The sequence below is a fragment of the Corvus cornix genome, chromosome 5 (assembly GCF_000738735.6).
Source record: "Corvus cornix cornix isolate S_Up_H32 chromosome 5, ASM73873v5, whole genome shotgun sequence".
NCBI classification, from domain to species: Eukaryota; Metazoa; Chordata; class Aves; order Passeriformes; family Corvidae; genus Corvus; species Corvus cornix.
In genome coordinates this window covers 39,870,051-39,888,822 of record NC_046335.1, presented here as the reverse complement: position 1 = coordinate 39,888,822, position 18,772 = coordinate 39,870,051, and the positions used below count along the sequence as shown (strand labels likewise).

General features: G+C 38.9%; 1 protein-coding gene across 36 annotated transcripts in view; it reads right to left on the bottom strand.

Moving 5' to 3' along the window:
- The window catches only part of MADD (MAP kinase activating death domain), a 72,471-nt gene that overhangs the window by 11,955 nt on the left and 41,744 nt on the right, over positions 1–18,772 (bottom strand). For 19 of the 36 annotated variants that reach the window (XM_039551977.1, XM_039551979.1, XM_039552001.1 and 16 more), the window contains 13 exons: positions 17,704–17,757; positions 14,599–14,696; positions 14,175–14,258; positions 11,076–11,234; positions 9,485–9,593; positions 8,907–8,969; positions 8,404–8,524; positions 7,163–7,268; positions 6,000–6,110; positions 4,971–5,078; positions 4,716–4,880; positions 3,501–3,573; positions 1,328–1,434 (listed from right to left, as the gene is read on the bottom strand). In XM_039551977.1, coding sequence (XP_039407911.1) covers positions 1,328–1,434; positions 3,501–3,573; positions 4,716–4,880; positions 4,971–5,078; positions 6,000–6,110; positions 7,163–7,268; positions 8,404–8,524; positions 8,907–8,969; positions 9,485–9,593; positions 11,076–11,234; positions 14,175–14,258; positions 14,599–14,696; positions 17,704–17,757 — 1,358 coding nt within the window. The remainder of the gene's footprint in view (positions 1–1,327; positions 1,435–3,500; positions 3,574–4,715; positions 4,881–4,970; positions 5,079–5,999; positions 6,111–7,162; positions 7,269–8,403; positions 8,525–8,906; positions 8,970–9,484; positions 9,594–11,075; positions 11,235–14,174; positions 14,259–14,598; positions 14,697–17,703; positions 17,758–18,772) is intronic. The other 17 variants (XM_039551985.1, XM_039551993.1, XM_039551998.1 and 14 more) reach the window with 3 other exon arrangements.

Below are 18,772 nucleotides of genomic sequence, written 5' to 3'. Positions count from 1 at the left end.
AGGACAAAGTAATTTCTATTATATCCATCTATAAGGATATCAAACTGTTGCTTTGAGACCAGGGTTTAATTTTCAAAGGCTTTAGACCTGCCATTTTCAGGAACTACGGAAACTCATTCTGTACAACCAGTAACTTCCTCTTACAGTTCTTTGTATTTCAGCACACCCAATGAAAAGATAAAATCTCTAACTTAGTCAAGTAGAGTGTTCCATCACAGAGTAGGTCTGAAATTCTACAGCAGGACAGACATAACCCAGGTTCTGCCCTGGTAATAGACAGCAAGAAAAATGAGGGAGGTTCACAACTCTCCACTCCTTACACTGGCATATATGAACTCAAAGTGGCACATGGTGCTGCTGTGACCTTGGGAGAAGCATTAAAGATTCTGAGCATGTGTGTTTGAGATGCACGTGCACTTCCAGTGGGATCTACACTGATGTATCCTCAAAGAAAAACAAAGCTTGTGTGGGGAGAAAAGTCTAGTCAGGAGGAAAGGAAAAAACACTCCACAGAGAACTGACAGAAGCTTTTCTTTCTTTCTCTCTCTCTCACACACACACACAGACACACTCTCCCTTCTCCCCTAAAAATTGATTCTACTGTCTAGCATAGCATGCATTTAATATATGCAAAACAAAAAAACATAAAGCAAAATAAAAAACAAGGATCAAAGGAAGCAACAGAAACAACATCCAGAGAAAGGAAGAAATGACAATTCTACTTGTGTTTCCTCTATGCCCACAATATCTGCTATTTGGAAGGAAAAAGGAATCGGTATTTTTTTCTTATTTTTGTGAAATACATCAAGAGCCAGTTTCCTATTCTATTTTCATGCAAATTTCTACAGATAATTTCTAAAATTTTAAAATAATTTAGATTCAATATAATGCAGAAGGTTGCCTTCTGTACCTGCAATATTCAAACACTGTATCTTTAAGGCTTACTACTTATGCAATGAGGATTTCCTCACGGTGTGATGCATTATAGCAGCTTAGATTATTATTGATCACTTTTTCTGTCCCTTAATACAGGCTAACATTTCTTTTGTACTTAGACAATTCAGACCACAAGAAACAAGAAGCTGAAAGATGTATCAACATCTTTCTTTAAAAGATTATAGTTTTCCTGAGGATATTTAATTTCCGTGTGGTTTTACATATACATATATTGATACATGCTTGTGTATTTGAGTGTAAATATATGTAAGTTTTATTACCCACATCAAGCTATCCCTTGTCCTTACTGATACTCTGGGAAGAGGAAACACCTACACAGGCGTGCTGCAAAAAGCTTCATGCTCAGTCTTCTCATAGATTTCCCTCATACCTGACTGTGCATAAATTTCAGGTTAATTCCTTCCAGTGTGACCTGAAGAAGACCTCCTTCACCGGTTTTCATATCCTGCACAGGAAACTCACCACCCAACTCAGGGCCTGTGGTGTTAATAAAGAAAAACAAAAACAAAACAAAAACAACAAACCAAAATAAAAATCCAGAGAGAGAGAGAGAGAGAGAGTGCAGAAAGCAGTCAGCCAAGTCATGGTATGTTGAAGGGAAATATAAAATAGTAAAAACGTAATTCCTATTGATGTGCATATCAAAAGGACACTACTAGGAACAGTAGTGAGCATTTCAGTGAGTTCACTCACTAATGACAGCTTTCTCAGTACCACTAGAATTTTAAGTAGTGCAATAAATTTCCTTCTGGTAACATGAAGGAACATCAATGTCAGTTCATCCTGTATTGACTCTACTTCATATTGGGGTATTGTTTGCTTTAAATGCCACATTTCATTTCTGCACAGTAAGATGCTGCAATCACATAATACCATAGAGAGCATAGTCTTAAGTACAGATACATAAGCAGCACGAAGGAGGCTTGTATTTGTGAGCTACATTGCTTAAAACAATGCCATGCAATGTAGCTCACAAATACAAGCCTCCTTTGTGCTGCTTATGTATCTGTACTTAAGACTAAAAAAAAAGTCACCATGATTAAAATAATAATTTAATAGAGGATATTAATAGGTGAACAATCTAGGCATTTTCATCTAGTTTCTTTTGCATTATCCAGTTCAGCTGAAAACTGCTTACTTAAAATGATTTTTGAAAAATCATCATTTTTTGCAGAACCACTGAGTTCTGGGGAATAGCTTTTAACAAAATTCAAACACTTCTCAAACACATTTTTAATACTACATTATTGCCCAATTCATAAAATACCTTCCAAATATACTCTTCCCTTCTCTTCCCTCAGTGAAAGTTCAGTATTTCCTCCCCATTCTCAAATTAAACTGGACTAAACCAGTAGGAGGAATTAAACGGGTAGGAGGAAGAAAATTGTAGCGCTTCTAAACACCAACAGCTAACATTAACTGATGCCAGTCATATGTATAAAATGTAGATCACTCAGATACATTCCTATTGTGTGTCCTTACCTTAGGACAAAGTAATTTCTATTATATCCATCTATAAGGATATCAAACTGTTGCTTTGAGACCAGGGTTTAATTTTCAAAGGCTTTAGACCTGCCATTTTCAGGAACTACTATTAAGACACACCTAAAATAGGCCTGTACCTCAAAACATAGTCCCCAGATTCCTACCACCCCCTTGAAAAAAAAAGAAATAGTTGCAACAAAAATCAAACTTGAAAACACAAAACCACAGTGATGTTACCCTGAACCTGCAAACAGACTCCAGCAAAGGAGAAAAAAACACCTTATGAAGATATAAAATAAGCCACCTTCATGTTTGTTACTCAAGTACATAGAGCCCCTGCTCCTCTCTGGGGAGTAAGAAAAACGGAAAATTGCCTTCCCAAGAACTCAATCTTCCGAAATTGCAAATCCACTTTTCTAGGGCTTTTTGACTCAACAGAGAAAAGAAAGAAAAAACTGCCAAGAAAAAATTTACCAGTGTAATCATACTATCCTGTCCCACATGATGATGCAAAACTAATGTATGTCCACACTAGAGAAGTAATACTGATATAAAATTCCTTTAGCTGCAGCTTTTGATCTGCACCAGTATGAGGCACTTCAATATTCAAAAAGTTTCTGCAAAAAAATCTGCAGAAGGCTGCAGATTCATCATTGTAGATTCAGTAACACAAGCCAATCATATTTATTAACCTCCATTCTCAACACAAAGTGGACAACATAGTTCTGTGTCTCAATCAGGAGTATTAGCCATGGTTAGCCAACCATAAAGAGAAAGTGAAACTGATGTTTCAAAATCTTTTTTAGTTATTGTTTCACCGGCAGTTAATCCTCCTTAAATGTAACTCTTCTTTATATAGGGTGTTTTGGTTGTATCTGTATTGACAGTGAGGTAAAGAGGACCAGCTAAAGACAACAGCCTGCTGCTTGCATATGGATGCACAAAGTTACCCCAAGATTTCCAAGTAAAAGGAGATTATGTTCCAAGGAGTTATTAATAAAAAAAATTGCTGATTGCAGATTAAACAACAAATGTTCCCAACATGCAAAATCTTGTACCTGGTTTAATGCTTTGTTGCCTTGCTGCTGCTCGCTCCATACTGTCTTTTACACAGTAGTACAGTTCCCGACACTAACAGATACAAGAAGAGTAATACAATGTTATTTCTCCAAATTACTAAGGGAGGGAAAAGAACAGCAAGATTCTAAGATTCTACAAAAAGAACAAGCCCCATGTGGTGCACAATGACCAAAAGCCTATTCAAGTTCAAGCACACCCAATTACTAGTTGGTACTTATATTTGTTTTACAAGTTGATAGAGAAACTATGTAATAGCATTTCACCACACAAGCTAGTGAAGAGTTCATGCCTTGGCACATTCTAACCAAGCCTATGCAGTTTCTTACTGTAGAAAAGGCACCAAAACAATCCCTCCCTTTTTTTCAACTCCCAGCAATCAATATTGCTAGTCATGCACAAAATACCTATCTTGTCATTATTCATATAAATTTCCTTATGGCATATTCTTCTCTTCATCTTCCTTCAACTCTGATATTAAGCCATAATCTTAGAGCTACATTTAAGAAAATTTTCTATCCATAGCCCAAGATACAGGACACAAAGAAGGCTGAGCTACTCTATACTAGAAAGGAACAAATCTGATGAATGGACTGACTCAAAAGAGTTGAGATCAATGGCTCAACATCCAAGTGGAAACCAGTGACAAGTGGCGTTCCTTGGGTGTCAGTACTGGGTCTCATGCTGTTTAACACCTTTGTTGGTGACACGGACAGCAGGACTAATGGAAGGTGTCCCTGCCCATGGCAGTGGGGGTTTGAAAGTAGGTGATCTTAAAGGTCCCTTCCAACCCAAGCCATTCTATGATTCTAAGATCAAAAATAATACAATAAACTCCTAGGGCATCATTTTATTTAGGTTTTCCCCACGAAATCTACTGTAATACTTTTACCATCTTCACAAGCCTGCAACCTTGCACAATATTTAGTAATACTGATGCTTTCCTTCTTCTAACAAAAAAGCTACATGTAATTTCTTAAATTACTTTCTGGTGTATGACTGTGTTCAAGTTAAATGACACGGCACAATGCCAGCTTCAGATGTCGGTGCTGCTAAACAGCCATTGCAGTTCAGTAACCGGAGCTGGAAAGAGAGTGCTATTTTTTGATTAAACATGGACTATGACACACAAAGGATTTGGTTTTTTTCTGTGCAGTTATCCCTGCAGTATTATGTGTATTAAACAAGACACATACCTTCTTTGTGTAGAACTTGTTCAGTTGTGTCTCCTGACCATTCCTGCGCCAGAGGCACAGCACTTTTGTTTTGGGACAGTAAGTCATGTTGATGAGTTTCTCATACCACCAACGTTCATACACAGTTCCAATGTTGCTTCTCAGCACAATACAATCATCACATACCTGGGAGCACAAAATATTACACAAGATTTGTAATGTTATTCCTCTTATTTCTTCTGCTGCTAGTTGCGTTAGTATTACACTTGTCTCTACCTCCATGAAAAAGATGTCTCCTGTTGTGTCTGTCCCAGCATGTACTACAAAAGTCTGCTTCTTTATGTGGCGGCTGCCACTGGGTCTCACAGGGAGTTCCCGTCCGTTCTAGAAAAATCCCACATGCAGTCATTAATGAACTTTGAAAAAAAAATCCATTCAGTGACACTAGAAGCATTCTCAACAAATGAAAGAAAGAAGAATTTTTAACAGTATTTAATGAGCTGACTGGAAAGAATTTTGGACAAAGCCTTAAGCAAGATACTCTAATATTAAAGTTTAGTTTTCACAAGCGTGACTATGAAAGTTACCACAGCATACAACAACATTCACGTGGTACCATACTCAGTATGGGATAACGAGGTGTCAGAGTTCTGGTATCATTGCAGTAAACTGGTCTGATTTTTCCCAATTAATGATAATTTTGTGTCATTTCTGTGCACAAAAGTAAGCTCCAAATGTAGAAATGCTAGGAAAAATTCCTTTAAAAGAGCCTATCTTATGTCCACCCTGGTGATGGTTGTGTTAAAAGCTAGCTAGATTTATTAACTGAAGCTTTAGCCTACATTCTTATTGATCATTACAGGACATCGGGTTTATTCTGTATGAACACTGGAAACAGTTTTGTACAGAAACTGATTGCTGCAAGTCTTATAGTGGCCTGGAAACTAAAAGAAAATTAAACACTTCTTGCAGTCATAGTAATCATAAAGGCTCCTGCCAACAAGTTATTAAGAAAACATTAGGGTTGCACAGAACTGTGGTACCTAAGTGTCATGTTTATACATATGTATAATACAAATGTACTGCAGCTCTGACTGACAACTGTGTAACATTACAATATTATAAACAGGTCATACAATCACAGTCTTTATTCTATACTTGTGGAGAGTAGCATTTAATAATTCAATTAATTATTTTTAATATTTTTAAATTAGTGTTGCAGAGAATATATGTAACATTTTTCAGGCAATTTATTTCCTCCACTGTAGACCCCACAGGTATATCACTCATCACTGTTTTACTTACCAGATTGGCAAGTTTGTCTAGAATATCATTTATTTGCTGACTGTGCACCAATCCAATATGTGATTTTCCCATTAGACGACGCACCTTTTTCCTAATATCATTCTTGTTCACCTAGAAAGGAGATATACAGACAGACAGTTACATACCCTTCTCTATTCACAGGAGGCAACTCCAATCTCCCAAACATATCCTGGTTTCCATTGCTAAGAAGCAAACCAACTTATGTCCAGTTCAGTCATGCTAGGGCCTCTTTAACTTGGCAGTACAGGAACAAGTTGCACAAATCCCACTTTTTCCAGCTACTGCGCAAGTGATGCTGTGCACAACAGATTTCCTGCCTACCCATAGCCACAAGCTGCAGTTCCATTACCCACCACTTCCAATTACTGACATCAAAAGCCTCAGTTCTCCATTTTGCCACTTCTGAGCCCCATTGGCCAGACCAGCTTCTCCACCTTTTCCTCTGCAAAGACTTAATTTACGCAGCTGTGGAGCCCTCATCATAACATGGTATCTTTCAGAATTCTCATTCTTTCACCATGTGTTTCCTGGTCACTATGCTGTGGGTCTAAAAAACACTCCCAGATAGTCTCCAAACAGCAAAAGGTTCCCCCTGAAGATGAGCTGCAGGGAAGCTCAGAAACAAAATATTTCTGCCTCAGTTGTCATCTCAAAAGGCTACTATGAATGCCAGCCATTGTTACTAAAGGCTTCAAGACAGTACACGTTTGAGTGCTGATTTCAAGCTGGATCAGACACTGTTTTTTAACACATTGGCATTATGACCTTAATGTTGTGGAGTACACAAAACAAACTCAACCTGCTTTCTTCCTTCAGCAACAGTTCTTTCTGCTTGAAAAAAAGCTTTTTTTTTTTCAATATATTTTAAAATTAAAACCTACTAGGCTCTGTTATCCAAAACAGGAAAATACATTAAAATACCAAGGTATTGGGTTTTAAGGATTATGCTTCCCTTGATAGCTTAAATAAATTCATCTCTCTAGTAATAGAAAGGCTTCCAACTTTGCAGTTTCTACTAGAAACTGTCCTTATTATCCACTGTTCTGAGTTCCATAAACTGAGATGTATGGTTTCAAGACAACATCAACAAAATATACTGCTTAAATCTGAGCAGCAATCTATTAAAAAGAATGAGAAGTCACCTTTATCATAAGCATAAAAGCGATCATATTATGCAGCAGCGTAGCCAACAAGCGATCTTCATCATCCTCCAAACGCTTTCGATCATGTTCTCCCAGGGAAAGATACCTGTAAGAAGAGCTGTATCTGAAGCAGACTCACAGGCATTCTTCATCCACTTCACTAAAGCACTGGCAGAGGACACAGCACTGTTTGTAAAGTGTATGGCAAATAAAACCTCTAAAAACACTAAGTCAAATGGGCATTTTCCAGTAAAACACCGTGATCAGTAATTAAACATTTCCCTTAATTATTAACTAGTTGAAGCAAATAACATCTGCTCAGTGGGAAATTTGTTAGTGGTCTGCTGGGCTTATCCATCTCCTGTTCTCTGCAGTCGCAGCTCTGTGACAATTACAACTGTCAGGAGAGGAACACATAACTCAGCACAAGAGCTATCCAGCATTAGAGCTTAAACACAGCTGCAAGGCAGGAGAAAGCTGATGAAGGAAGTGCACCAGGCACTCTCTTTTTCCAGTTAAGTAGGCAGTTTGTGGAAAAACAGTTTTGAAACAAGCACCCCCAAACTAGTTCTTATTTTGGCTACCAGATCTCATGTTCCATGATAGCATGGATGGAGGCAGTACAGCTGCAGGTGGTAGACAAGAGCACAGAATGATCAGCTATTAACAGAGCTGGGGGGAGGAACAGGAAGTTAGTCAAGACTGACATCTTAGATGCAGCTGAGCCTTAGGCAACCATGCAGATATTTCTAGAGAGTGGTTTCCTCCTGGGTTTTTTGTTTTAACTACAAGCTCTGAAAACACCTTAAAGATACTCTGCATTTTGAGAAGGCTCAAAATCCATTTCTGGAAACATTTAATTCTTTCACTTTATGTCAACACAGTATTATTCCAGAATATAGTCATCTTGCCACAAAAATCTCTTGCTTTACTACTGATCTAGTCTATTCCATCTGTTCATACTGTGATTATGCTTACATTACCCATTTCTCTGGAAATATCTCACCACAAGAGTTAAAAAATATATATGTTGTAACTAAAGATAAGTATTTCAGTATCAGGAGCTACTGGCCAGCAGGGAGAGAAGAGGGTCACTTTGGAATAGTCAGGTATAGTAACGAGGTTTACAAAGTGACAATAGCATGTTAAGCAGAATTAAAATAACTTTTTTTTCTAGTATTTTCACTATTTCAGCCCCAGGTGAAACAATGAAGAGGAAAAAGGTCTACTAAAGAATTTACCTGTCAATCATCTCCTGAGGTCCTTGGTCCATCCCCATTCCTTCTCTCTCTAACATCACAGCATCCAAAAAAGCATCTTCCCAGAACTGCATCTGGTCCCACAAAGTTGAACGCTCTTTGCCTATGCAATGTATAAAAAATTTGAGCATTTATTCTATTTACTCCAGTCAGATAATACTTTACAATTAATTCCTGTTCATTCCCACGCCTTGAAAACACCATAAGCCAACACACAACGTAACTACATTAAAAAATAAAAAAAAAGGTTACTTGTAAACCACAAGCAAGATCACAACTGAAGAAAAGTGTAAAAGAAAAATCTCTCATTCTAATTAATGGCATAATATTTTTAAACCCTTACAGTAAAGTACCTCTCATCTCTATTCTTTAAGGAGTGTATCTGCTTCCATAAACTGTTAACACTGCCCGAAAGAGACAGGAACATCTCACACAGACACAGATCACAGCAAACACACAGAGAAGTGGAAAAATAAGATTATTACTCAGAGAGAAGGTTTCCATTGCAGCATCCTCTAACTGGTCCCAGACAGATCCTTTATCCCTACCTGCACCATCCCAAGCAGGTAGGAATGATAAATGGGAAGGATGAAAAACACAGGAAGAGAGAGCTTTTGATTAACATCAAGTCCAGACAAAATACAAAAAACCCAATGTACTCCTAATTCTGAGTTCAGCCCTCTGTTCAGTGACTTAAGCTGAATGATCTTTTTTCAAGATCAATGATATATTTCAGATTTCCATACATAGCCAACTTCCTTCTCCCCTTATTCACACTGTTTAAAGTATTCATATTCAAGAAGAGCAAGAGACTTGGACAGACCTCATTTTATGCAAACTACACCACTCACACCAATCTCCCCTTACTCTTATTCAAACTCCCCAGCAAAACGCTGGCTTTACTCTGAATGGTCTGATGTGCCTTCCAATTCTACCAGCATGGACAACAGTTAGAGGTTAAAAACAGTGTCAGGTAAAGTGAAAATTCCAGTCTGTCCCAGACATGATTTTACCTGAACTTCAGCCTAAAAGATTTCCTCTCCACAAAAAGAAAGTAGCTTACCCAAAAGTCCTTCATATAGATAGACACGTTGGTTCCCATCCTCTGGACCTCTCCCTGGAGTACTCCCTTTGCTATCCTTCACACTCTGCTTCAGGTTGTGAGACTTGGCCTGAAAATAATACAAGAGGTATTGACAATTTAACTCTGCATCCTGCAGGGTTCTCTCTCATGCTGTTGGGTTTAACAGATGCAGTTTGCAAGCTCTACTTCAAAAAAGCTTCTCCCACAAATGTTCACAAACGATTGTTTTTTTCAAAGAGCCGGGTAATACACTTAAATGTCCAGAGTCAGACAAAGAAAAATCAAAGAGAGACAAATAGAGAAATCAAAACACAGAGGAGGCACAGTGCTTCCCTGAAGGAAAACTGAGGCAAAACAAAAAATGCAAGCCCCAGACTAAAGGAAAGAACTGTTAAACCTTTTCTGTCATCCCCCATAATTCATGCTTATGCATTCATAAAGGTATGACACTAAGCAGATGGTTATATATCATCTTGCCTGAAGAGAGAGAGTTGGGATTACCAGCCAGCAGGAACTGTGACAACAAAGCTGGCCCATTTATTTCTCTACCCCCAGGTAAACTATGGTGAGATGCTTGCATTCATTGCACATCATATAAACCCATCATCTTTGCTCTAAATCTCTTGCAAGGGTTCTTAGAATTCTATTTTGTTTCTGTTTAGTTCTAGTCTATCTAGTTTAGTAGAAAAATGCAGAAAAGTAAAAGTTAAAAAAAAAGTCTGACTCTTCAGTAACTGAGAGGACATCCTCTTGCAACTAAGTAAGCAGACATGGTTAAATCACTTTCATACTTTCTGTAGAAATCTGCCACGCAACACAATGGTTTTGTTTGTTTCTTAACATTAGAAGTAGAAGCCCTGTAAAGGCTTTTACAATCTTATCAGGATTATAAAATAATGAACACAGTGAGACCAATCTCAAGGCACTGCAAGCTGTTTTCTTATTCCGCTGAGAGCATGATTTAGCCAAATCAGGTGTATCATTATTTTCTTGGTGAGATATATGTTAGAGGTTACACACAATAATCAAGGACTTTACAAAATGAAGTGTTCACAAATCATTCAGATTTTACTACACACAGATCTTCTAACTAATATATTTACAAGTTATGATTACACTTCAAATAGGACTAAAGTAATATTCTAAAGAAACAGAACAGCTGCTGAAACTGAAATGGATCACTCCTTTCCTCTATGAAACAGCTGCTCCTAAGAAACAGGGAATTTTCCTTTTAGTTAAGGATGAACAATGCCCATCAATGTTGCATTGCCTCTGGAAGGTAATTAAATGTCCACTTGGTTGAGAGAAATACTGAAATAATATTAAATATTACTAGAGTCTCTAAGGTGGTGCAAGACATTAATCTACTACTCTTGAAAAACCATTTATTGCACAGGAAATGAAGAAAGGTTTGTGGATCCAGACAAAATTACATCTTTGACATTTTAATATATAAGTCATTGCTGATTAACCCTTAGAACTGAGAGATCCTCTTCCATACACGCACACACATTGAAATATTACTGCACAGGATTTATTAAAAAAAAAGGGAAGTCTGCAATGCCCTTACAAAGATAGAGCTAGTAGCAGAGTTTGTCTCAATTTCACTGTCTGACACAGTGCCTCTGGATCCTGCTAAATTGCCACCATTTTCCACACTCGGGCCATCACCAGCATTGCTACTCAAGTCACTGTCTGCTCCCAACGTCTCTCCAGAACTGTTACTAACCTGTGGAGAAAAATAAAGCAATTACCTTCAACAGACAAAGACACTCTGGGTAGAAAAGTTGTAAAATGTTTCTTAAGGCACAAAACAAGCAGTACAACTGAAGGCTACATTTGCCTTTTCTTCGTCATTATCTTTTCATGAAATCCTACTCTGCAGGAAGAGATTGAGAGACACTCAAAAAGCCCTTCAGAAAAATCACAGAACTGCTTCAGCTGAAATGTATCTGTTAAGATCATCTATATGCAGGCCCCCTGCTCAAGCAGGGCCAGCTAGAGTATGCTCCTGAAGACCATGTCCTGTTAGGTTCTTTTAATTTCCACAAATGGAGAAGTCAACCTCTCTGAGCACACTGCTCCAGTGTTTGACCACTCTCAATATAAGAAAGTGTTTTCTCGTGTTCTTGTGTTCTGATGGAATTTCCTGTGCTTTAATTTTTGTGTTGACTGCCTCGTGTCTGCCAATGGGTACTACTGAGAAGACCCTGGCTCCCTTGCCTCCATTCACTCCCATCAGACGTTTACACTCATTGATTAGATGCCCCCTGAGTCTTCTCCAGATTGAAGAGTCACAGCTCTCTCAGCCTCTCTTCTTATGAAAGTTGCTCCAATCCCTTTAATCATCTTTGTGTCCCTGAGCTGGACTCACTCCAGGAAGTCCTTATCCTCCTTGTACTAGGGGATCCACAACTAGACATAATACTCTATTGCAGCCTCACCAGTAAAGCAGAAGGATCACCCCCCTTGACCTGCAGACAAGGCTCTTCCTAATATAGCCCAGAATACCACTGGCCTTTTCTGCCATGAGGGTGCACTGTTGGTTCACAGTCAGGTTCTTGTCCACCAGGATCCCAAAGTCCTTCCCAACACAGTTGTTTTCCAGCCACTGGCCCCCAGTATGTACTGGTGCTTGGAGTTATTCCTCCTAAGTAGCACTTGGTATTTTTCCCTTGCTGAACTACACAGATTCCTCTCTGCCCAGTACTCCAGCCTGTTGAGGCCCTCTGAATGGGGGCACAACCATTTGGTGTGTCAGTCATTCCTCCCAGTTTTGTGTTATTTGCAAACTTGCCATCATCCAGATCATGAGTGAAGATGCTGAACAGTATTGACCCCAATACTGACCCCAAGGGTACACCACTGGCAACTTGTCTCCAGCCAGACTTAATGCCACCTCTCACAATCCTCTGGGCCCTGTCGTTCAGCCAGCTTTCAGTCCACCCACTGTCTATCTAACCCTCACTTTGTCAGTTTATCTATGATACAGGGGACAGTGTCAAAAGCTTTATCAAAGCTGAGGTACACAACATGTGCTGTTCTCCCCTCATCCACCAAGCTAGTCATCTCATTGTGGAAGGCTATCAGATTGGTTAAGCATGCCTGCTCCTTTATTAATCCATTATGACTAGTCCTAGCCAACTTCTTGTCCTTCATGTGTTCGGAAATGTTTCCAGGAAGGCTTTCTCCATCACCTTCCCAAGGACGGAGGTGAGTTTGGCCAGCCTGTAGCTCTCTAGACCTTTATTCTTGAAGGTAAGAGTAGTATTTCCTGTCTTCCAGTCTTGAGGAACCAATCCTATTCACCATGACTGTTCAGAGACAGCCAAGAGTGGCATTGCAGTGGCATCAGCCAGTTGTCTCAGCAGTTGTAGCTGCAACCCCTCAGGAACCACAATCACTTTGTTGAAGTGCTCCCTAATCTGGTCATCCTCCACCAAGGGCAAATCTTTCTCATTCCACTCTTCCTCTGGTCTCAGAGGCCTGGGATTCCTGAAGGCCTGTTTTAATGGTAAAAACCTGAGGCACAGAACGCCCCAAGTGCCTCAGAGTCTTTTCCATCCGTCACCAGTACCCCTGCCCAGTTCAGCAGCAGGCCTACATTTTCCCTAGTCCTTTCTCTTGTTGCTTACGTACTTTTTCTTGTTTCCATTCACATGCTTTGCTAGATTCAACTCCAGGTTCCTGTTGGCTTTCCTAATCCTATCCCTGCAAGGGGAGACAAAAAATGCATACTCCTCCTGCGTCACCTGCCCCTGCTTCAACCTCTTGTATACTTCTTTTTTATGTCAGAGTTCAGCAGAAGTTCTTTGCTCATCCATGCAGGCCTCCTGCTGCCTTTGCTTGATTTCTTACTTGTTGGGATGGACCTTTTTTGAGCTTGGAAGAGGACATATTTGAATATCAACCAGCTCTTCTAGACCCCTCTTCTATCTGGGGCAGTGTCTCAGAGAACGTAATTTTTTCTCCATTAGAGAAAGACAATCATAGTATTACTCTTGTTAAAGGCTGAGAAAAGATCATGGAAAGCCAGATATTCACAGGCATGCAGCAGTATAGAGAGAAGAAAAACAAACAACAACAAAAGAAAAGTTCCTTAGGTTTTTATCCCTGGAATATGCAATATCATATAATCTGGTGGGGAAAGGTTCATTCTTTTTTGTTAAATGCATTCCTGCTACATTTTCCCTCTAGGCCGTATAGCTGATCGAAAGAAAGCAAGCAGATATATTTTGATATAATTCAAGTGTTTTAAGGTAATACATCAGAGAATTTATTTTTATTTTTAATGCAGCAAACAATCTGCCTTTTTTGCTCTCAGGTTACCTTTTTAAACTCCTATTTTTTACAGATGGTTTATACACAACTAAGACACATTTGTTGCAATCCACCAGTTCCATAAATACACCAAGATGTAGGAATATGTAACAGCAATGAGCACCACGTATGAAGGCTGCAGTCTGCTAACAAAGAAAGCACTATATATGTTCTGTCAGACACACATGCTTGCTACCCACTCAGAGGCTCTGGAGAGAGAACTCAAAGACACACATTATGCATGCGTGACACTATGCTGCCACACCACACAAAATGTAGGCATGAAATGCCCTTCCCCACTTTAACAAGCAGTCAATCACATCCAGATTTCACTCTGGGCATATCCTACCACAGTGCTGACTTCAGAGTCCTGGCTTGTACTTCTGACCATAACTGTTGGTCCTCCGCTGGGAATAGAGTCAAAATCACTCTTCTGCAATCAAAATGTATCAAGGACAAGAAGAGTCACATTAGTTTTTACCATAAGGAGAGAACATGACTTCCCATTCTTCTGGGCTCTTGAATCACATGCCTTATGCTTCCTTAGTTTATTTAGCCAATCAAATAGAAACTACTGTCTGAGTGTCAAAAAGACCACAGTGTCCTGTAACTGAGTTTACAAAGATCAATCTCCTAGAGAAAAGGGCAAAGAAATTTTACCAAATGAGCCTCTCAAGAATACTCAAACCCTAGAAGTCTTCCCATAATTAAGTAGTGAATAGAAGAATCCTGTGTCTTACGGCATAAATAAAGCAAGCATACAAGCCACTGACCTGAGAACCTGAGGCCAAACTGAGGCCACTGTCTGCACTGATTTGGGATTTCTTCTCATCTGTTTCTCCCAAATCAAATTGTTTCACATTTTCGGGTCCTGAACAAAGGAAAAAGTAAGTTATTACTGTGCCAAGAAAAAACAGCATAGCAGAAAGCAGATGACAGACTGGAAGCAGAAACAGTACCAACAAAACAGATTTGCCTTCTCATTTCTTTGATTTTTAACGTGCTTTTTATTATTCCTTGGTACTGAAAACAACAAGACCAGCAGAACACATCTGCTAGTCTTCAAACATTAGTTTGAATTTCAAATACTCCGACGTCTGGGAGTGGCTCTAATTAAACAGTACCTTTCTTAGCCGTTTAAGAGAGATAAGAGGACAGACAACAGTCAAGTAGCTTCCAGTTACAATAACACATGCAGAGCAGTTGCCATTCAACTCTAGGAAGCCACTTCCTTTAATTCTTGGTAATAAAAAAGGATACCTATTTACTTAAAAGTCAGAATATTTTTTTGAACAGCTAAATTGCTCAAAGTCCTGGACTGAGTTTTTTGGTTGCCCACAGCAACTATCTAGGCAAAAATCAGGCAACACATGACAAGAAAATAACAGTGGCAATCGGTGTTAACCAGTAAGATTTTCAAGAACTAAGGTTGTATGATGCTGTGCTTCACAACACTCCCCAATTACACCAACAAATGGCTCTCCAGAGTTGGCAATCACATAGGTCAGGAAAGAGAGAGGGAATCAGCAAGCTTTTAAGTCATGCATTCATTAACCCAACAATCCAGAAAACAAAAAAAGGAAAGAACATTATGTTCAATTTCCCATGCATTTCTAGAATCCTATCATCTATTGTCCTCAGATGGGATGGCAGAAGGAAAGAGAATGATGGACAGATAGAGCCTGAAAAGAAATCTGGATAAGCACTGAATGAAGTAAATAACAATGCAAGAAAAGAATGTGTTATAGGCTGTACACAGAATGTTAATACTCTCAGAAAGGGGAAGAGACTGAATACAACACTTCTGCCATATCCATATCTGCCAACTATTCAGTAACAGGAAGACATGATCAGCTGCTGGAATATTTGTATTATATACCCATGACTATATCCAGTATCTCTAAGCAAACAATGCCACTATCTCTATAACCACTGATCACAACAACCTGGGAATTATGAACATGTTTGTATTATATGTAATATTAGAGAGGATAAGACAGTGAAAAGGAAAGAAAAAGGGAAGGGAGGAGAGAGAGAAGGATAATATACAAAGATTTGTGGGAGTGAGTTTGAGATGATATGTAAACTCATGAATAGCAAAGCCATAAGGGGGCTGTGCAGACCATACTAGCTTACTACTCAACCACCAATTCTTCCTGTGAAGTCTTTACAGAAAGTATTCTTCATTTGTTATAGTATTGTGTCTCTAGATCCAAATGCCTTAGTTACTGTAAATCAAATCCTCAAAGACTCTAAGAAAGAGAAAACATAAAATTTATGAAGGAAAATAACTAAAAATATCTTTTCTAAGAATTTGGAATATTGTTTTCCACTGAAATACACATTGCTCACTTCTAGAAGTCTATTTCCATTCATCCAAGTGGTCATCATTTCTAGTTCTGATACAGCAAAAAGTTTAATATCTCATTACTACAGCAATAACACTAAATTTCAGCTGTGTGTTTTAAGCAATTTAGGAGTTTCCTGTCGCAACACGTAATTCAGGTATATTTCTGACAGTTTGACTTTTAAAGGGATTGGAATTGAAATTGACTGAAGCAGTTCAGATATTTGAGGGCTGTAACAGAGTTTAAGGAGCACAATAGCCACAATTACATTGTTGTCACTGTCAATTTACAGGCACTTACAAACCTCCCTCTCCCTTCTTTATGGAGTCGTATGTCTAATACACGTGGAACACTAAAACCTCAAATCAACCCTCTCAATGTAGGCACCTACTTGAAAGGCTCAGCTGGGGAGAGCAGGTGTGTGCATGTGCTATGTGTTTGCCTCGCACACCCCTACCTCAGCAGATAGCAATTCACAACTTAAATACAGTAAGCTGTACTGCAGAGGTGCCCCATTCGCCCCATTCTCTCTGAACTAACTCCAGATGCTAACAGAAGTATTTAACTGAGGTGCCTAAAACTAGGGTATGCAAATCTAGGCCTAGTCAGAATGTCAGGATTTTTCACTCATTCACCTCAGCTATTAATCCTTCCCAAACTCCAGTCTGTAAAATAGCATCAGCTCTGCAAAGTACAAACTACGCTTATGGTTAGGAAACACCTACCACAATATGGTTGCTATAAACTGGCTGTTGTCCTTAAATCATATGTCCCTATTTACAACAGTGACAACCAAAAGAGCAAAGCCTGGTACTGCACCTGCAGATTATCTATATTCAGTATTTTATTCATTATTATATTTCAATAGGTGTTCAGATTCGTGTAGATTTAGACTGTTATTTAGACTCTGCAACAGCCTCAAACTATTTCACTCCTTCTTTACCAAGGGATATAAAAAACAAAATCAGGTTGATTCCTTACTATGAGGCTATTTTCTAGCAGCCATCACTAAATACAATTCTTCACATACACCTTCTCTCTCCCCCTCAGAAGTACTTCTTGTTGCAGATTGACTGCTCATGGTTGATGCCAGGTAACAAAACTCGCCATCCCACGGCTTGAACAAACAGGAATTCTTCATTCCGGTAACATTTAATCAATCAATATATCCATGTCAACAAGTTGTTAAACAAGTTTTAACTTTTAAGGAAGAAGATGGAGTATCTTAAAAGTCTTCCATATTTATCTGATTGGTGAGGATGCAGAAACCTGCTTCCCCTTCTCTGAAGGCAACATTCAGGGGAGAAAAAAAAGAAAGGGGAAAAAAAAAAAAAGAAGAGACATTTGAACACAATTTCCTCAGGGCAAACATCTGTTTGGTCTCTTTAATGGAGACTTTCTTGATAGACTTTTTTTCTTGTGAGTATAAAATCTGTGTGCCATAGATGCAAGCTCACCCTGCACCTGGGGAGTTGGCAGTTATGGGGAGGCTGGAGGAGTCAGTTTCTACATTCTTTTTAATTTCCTTACTCGTTTTTTCCAAAGATTTTTGCTTTTTCACTTCCTGGTGCTTGTTCCACAATTCTACCCAAGATGCATTGAAAGCAGGAGAGAAAGAGAAAGAGTCAGCAGCTGGTCAGACAGGTGAAAATGGGGAAAAAATTTCAAACAAAAAACCCACCCCTTCACCTCAAAAAAAAAAAAAAAAGAAAAAGAAAAAGAAAAAAAGGCAGAATTTTATGACAACTACTGAGTGAAGGGTTAATTAACACCATTTTAAAAGAAACCAGTGTTAGGTATTGAGCACTGCATCATCTCTTAATAACAGAATTCAAACATAGAGATGACTTCGTGCAGCTGTGGTGGTGCATCCCCCCTCCCCTCCTTGGGCCACACTTTGACAGCAGTGAATCAACTAAGGGAAAACAGCTCTTATGAACAAATAATTGATTGCCTTTTCTAAGAAAGGGATTTAAGACTGTCAGTTATTAATTCCTCTAAAATGTAAGCATCACAGAAGCTCTAATTAACAGAAACATTTTAATGTCTCTAGTTTATATCACTGAAAGGAGAAAGACACAAAAACAGCAGCAGCAATTCCAAAAATATTAAAGTGTAGGTTAACACAACATTTAACCAATATCATATCTTACAGATTATCACAAAGTTTACAAGTTATTTTTGACCTGACAACATTGCCAGTAAATGCTTGGCTCTGCCTATGAACCTGTCCTTTACGCAAAGAGCTGAACTCCTCTGCATCCACTTGCTCCTATCAGGGTATAAAGAATGGAAAATGGCAAAGAACTAAAATGAGCAAGATATCAGACATGCTCAACCCCAACTTCCAAAACTCAAAGTCTCTCAGCACTCTAATCAAGTCAAAGAATTCCATAGGAGGACATACAACGCACAGAACAGCAAAACGGTCGGAAATTTTCTTAAAACTGTATTTGAAACTTAGCTCTGGGACAAAACAGTGATGAAGCACATGCACTTTTCTATCACTCACATTGCTCAACCCCCTGAAATGCAGGCACCTATTCTGCTCAGAAACACCAGCTCATTCCAGGTGCTGGCCTGTTGGCCAAAGGAAACA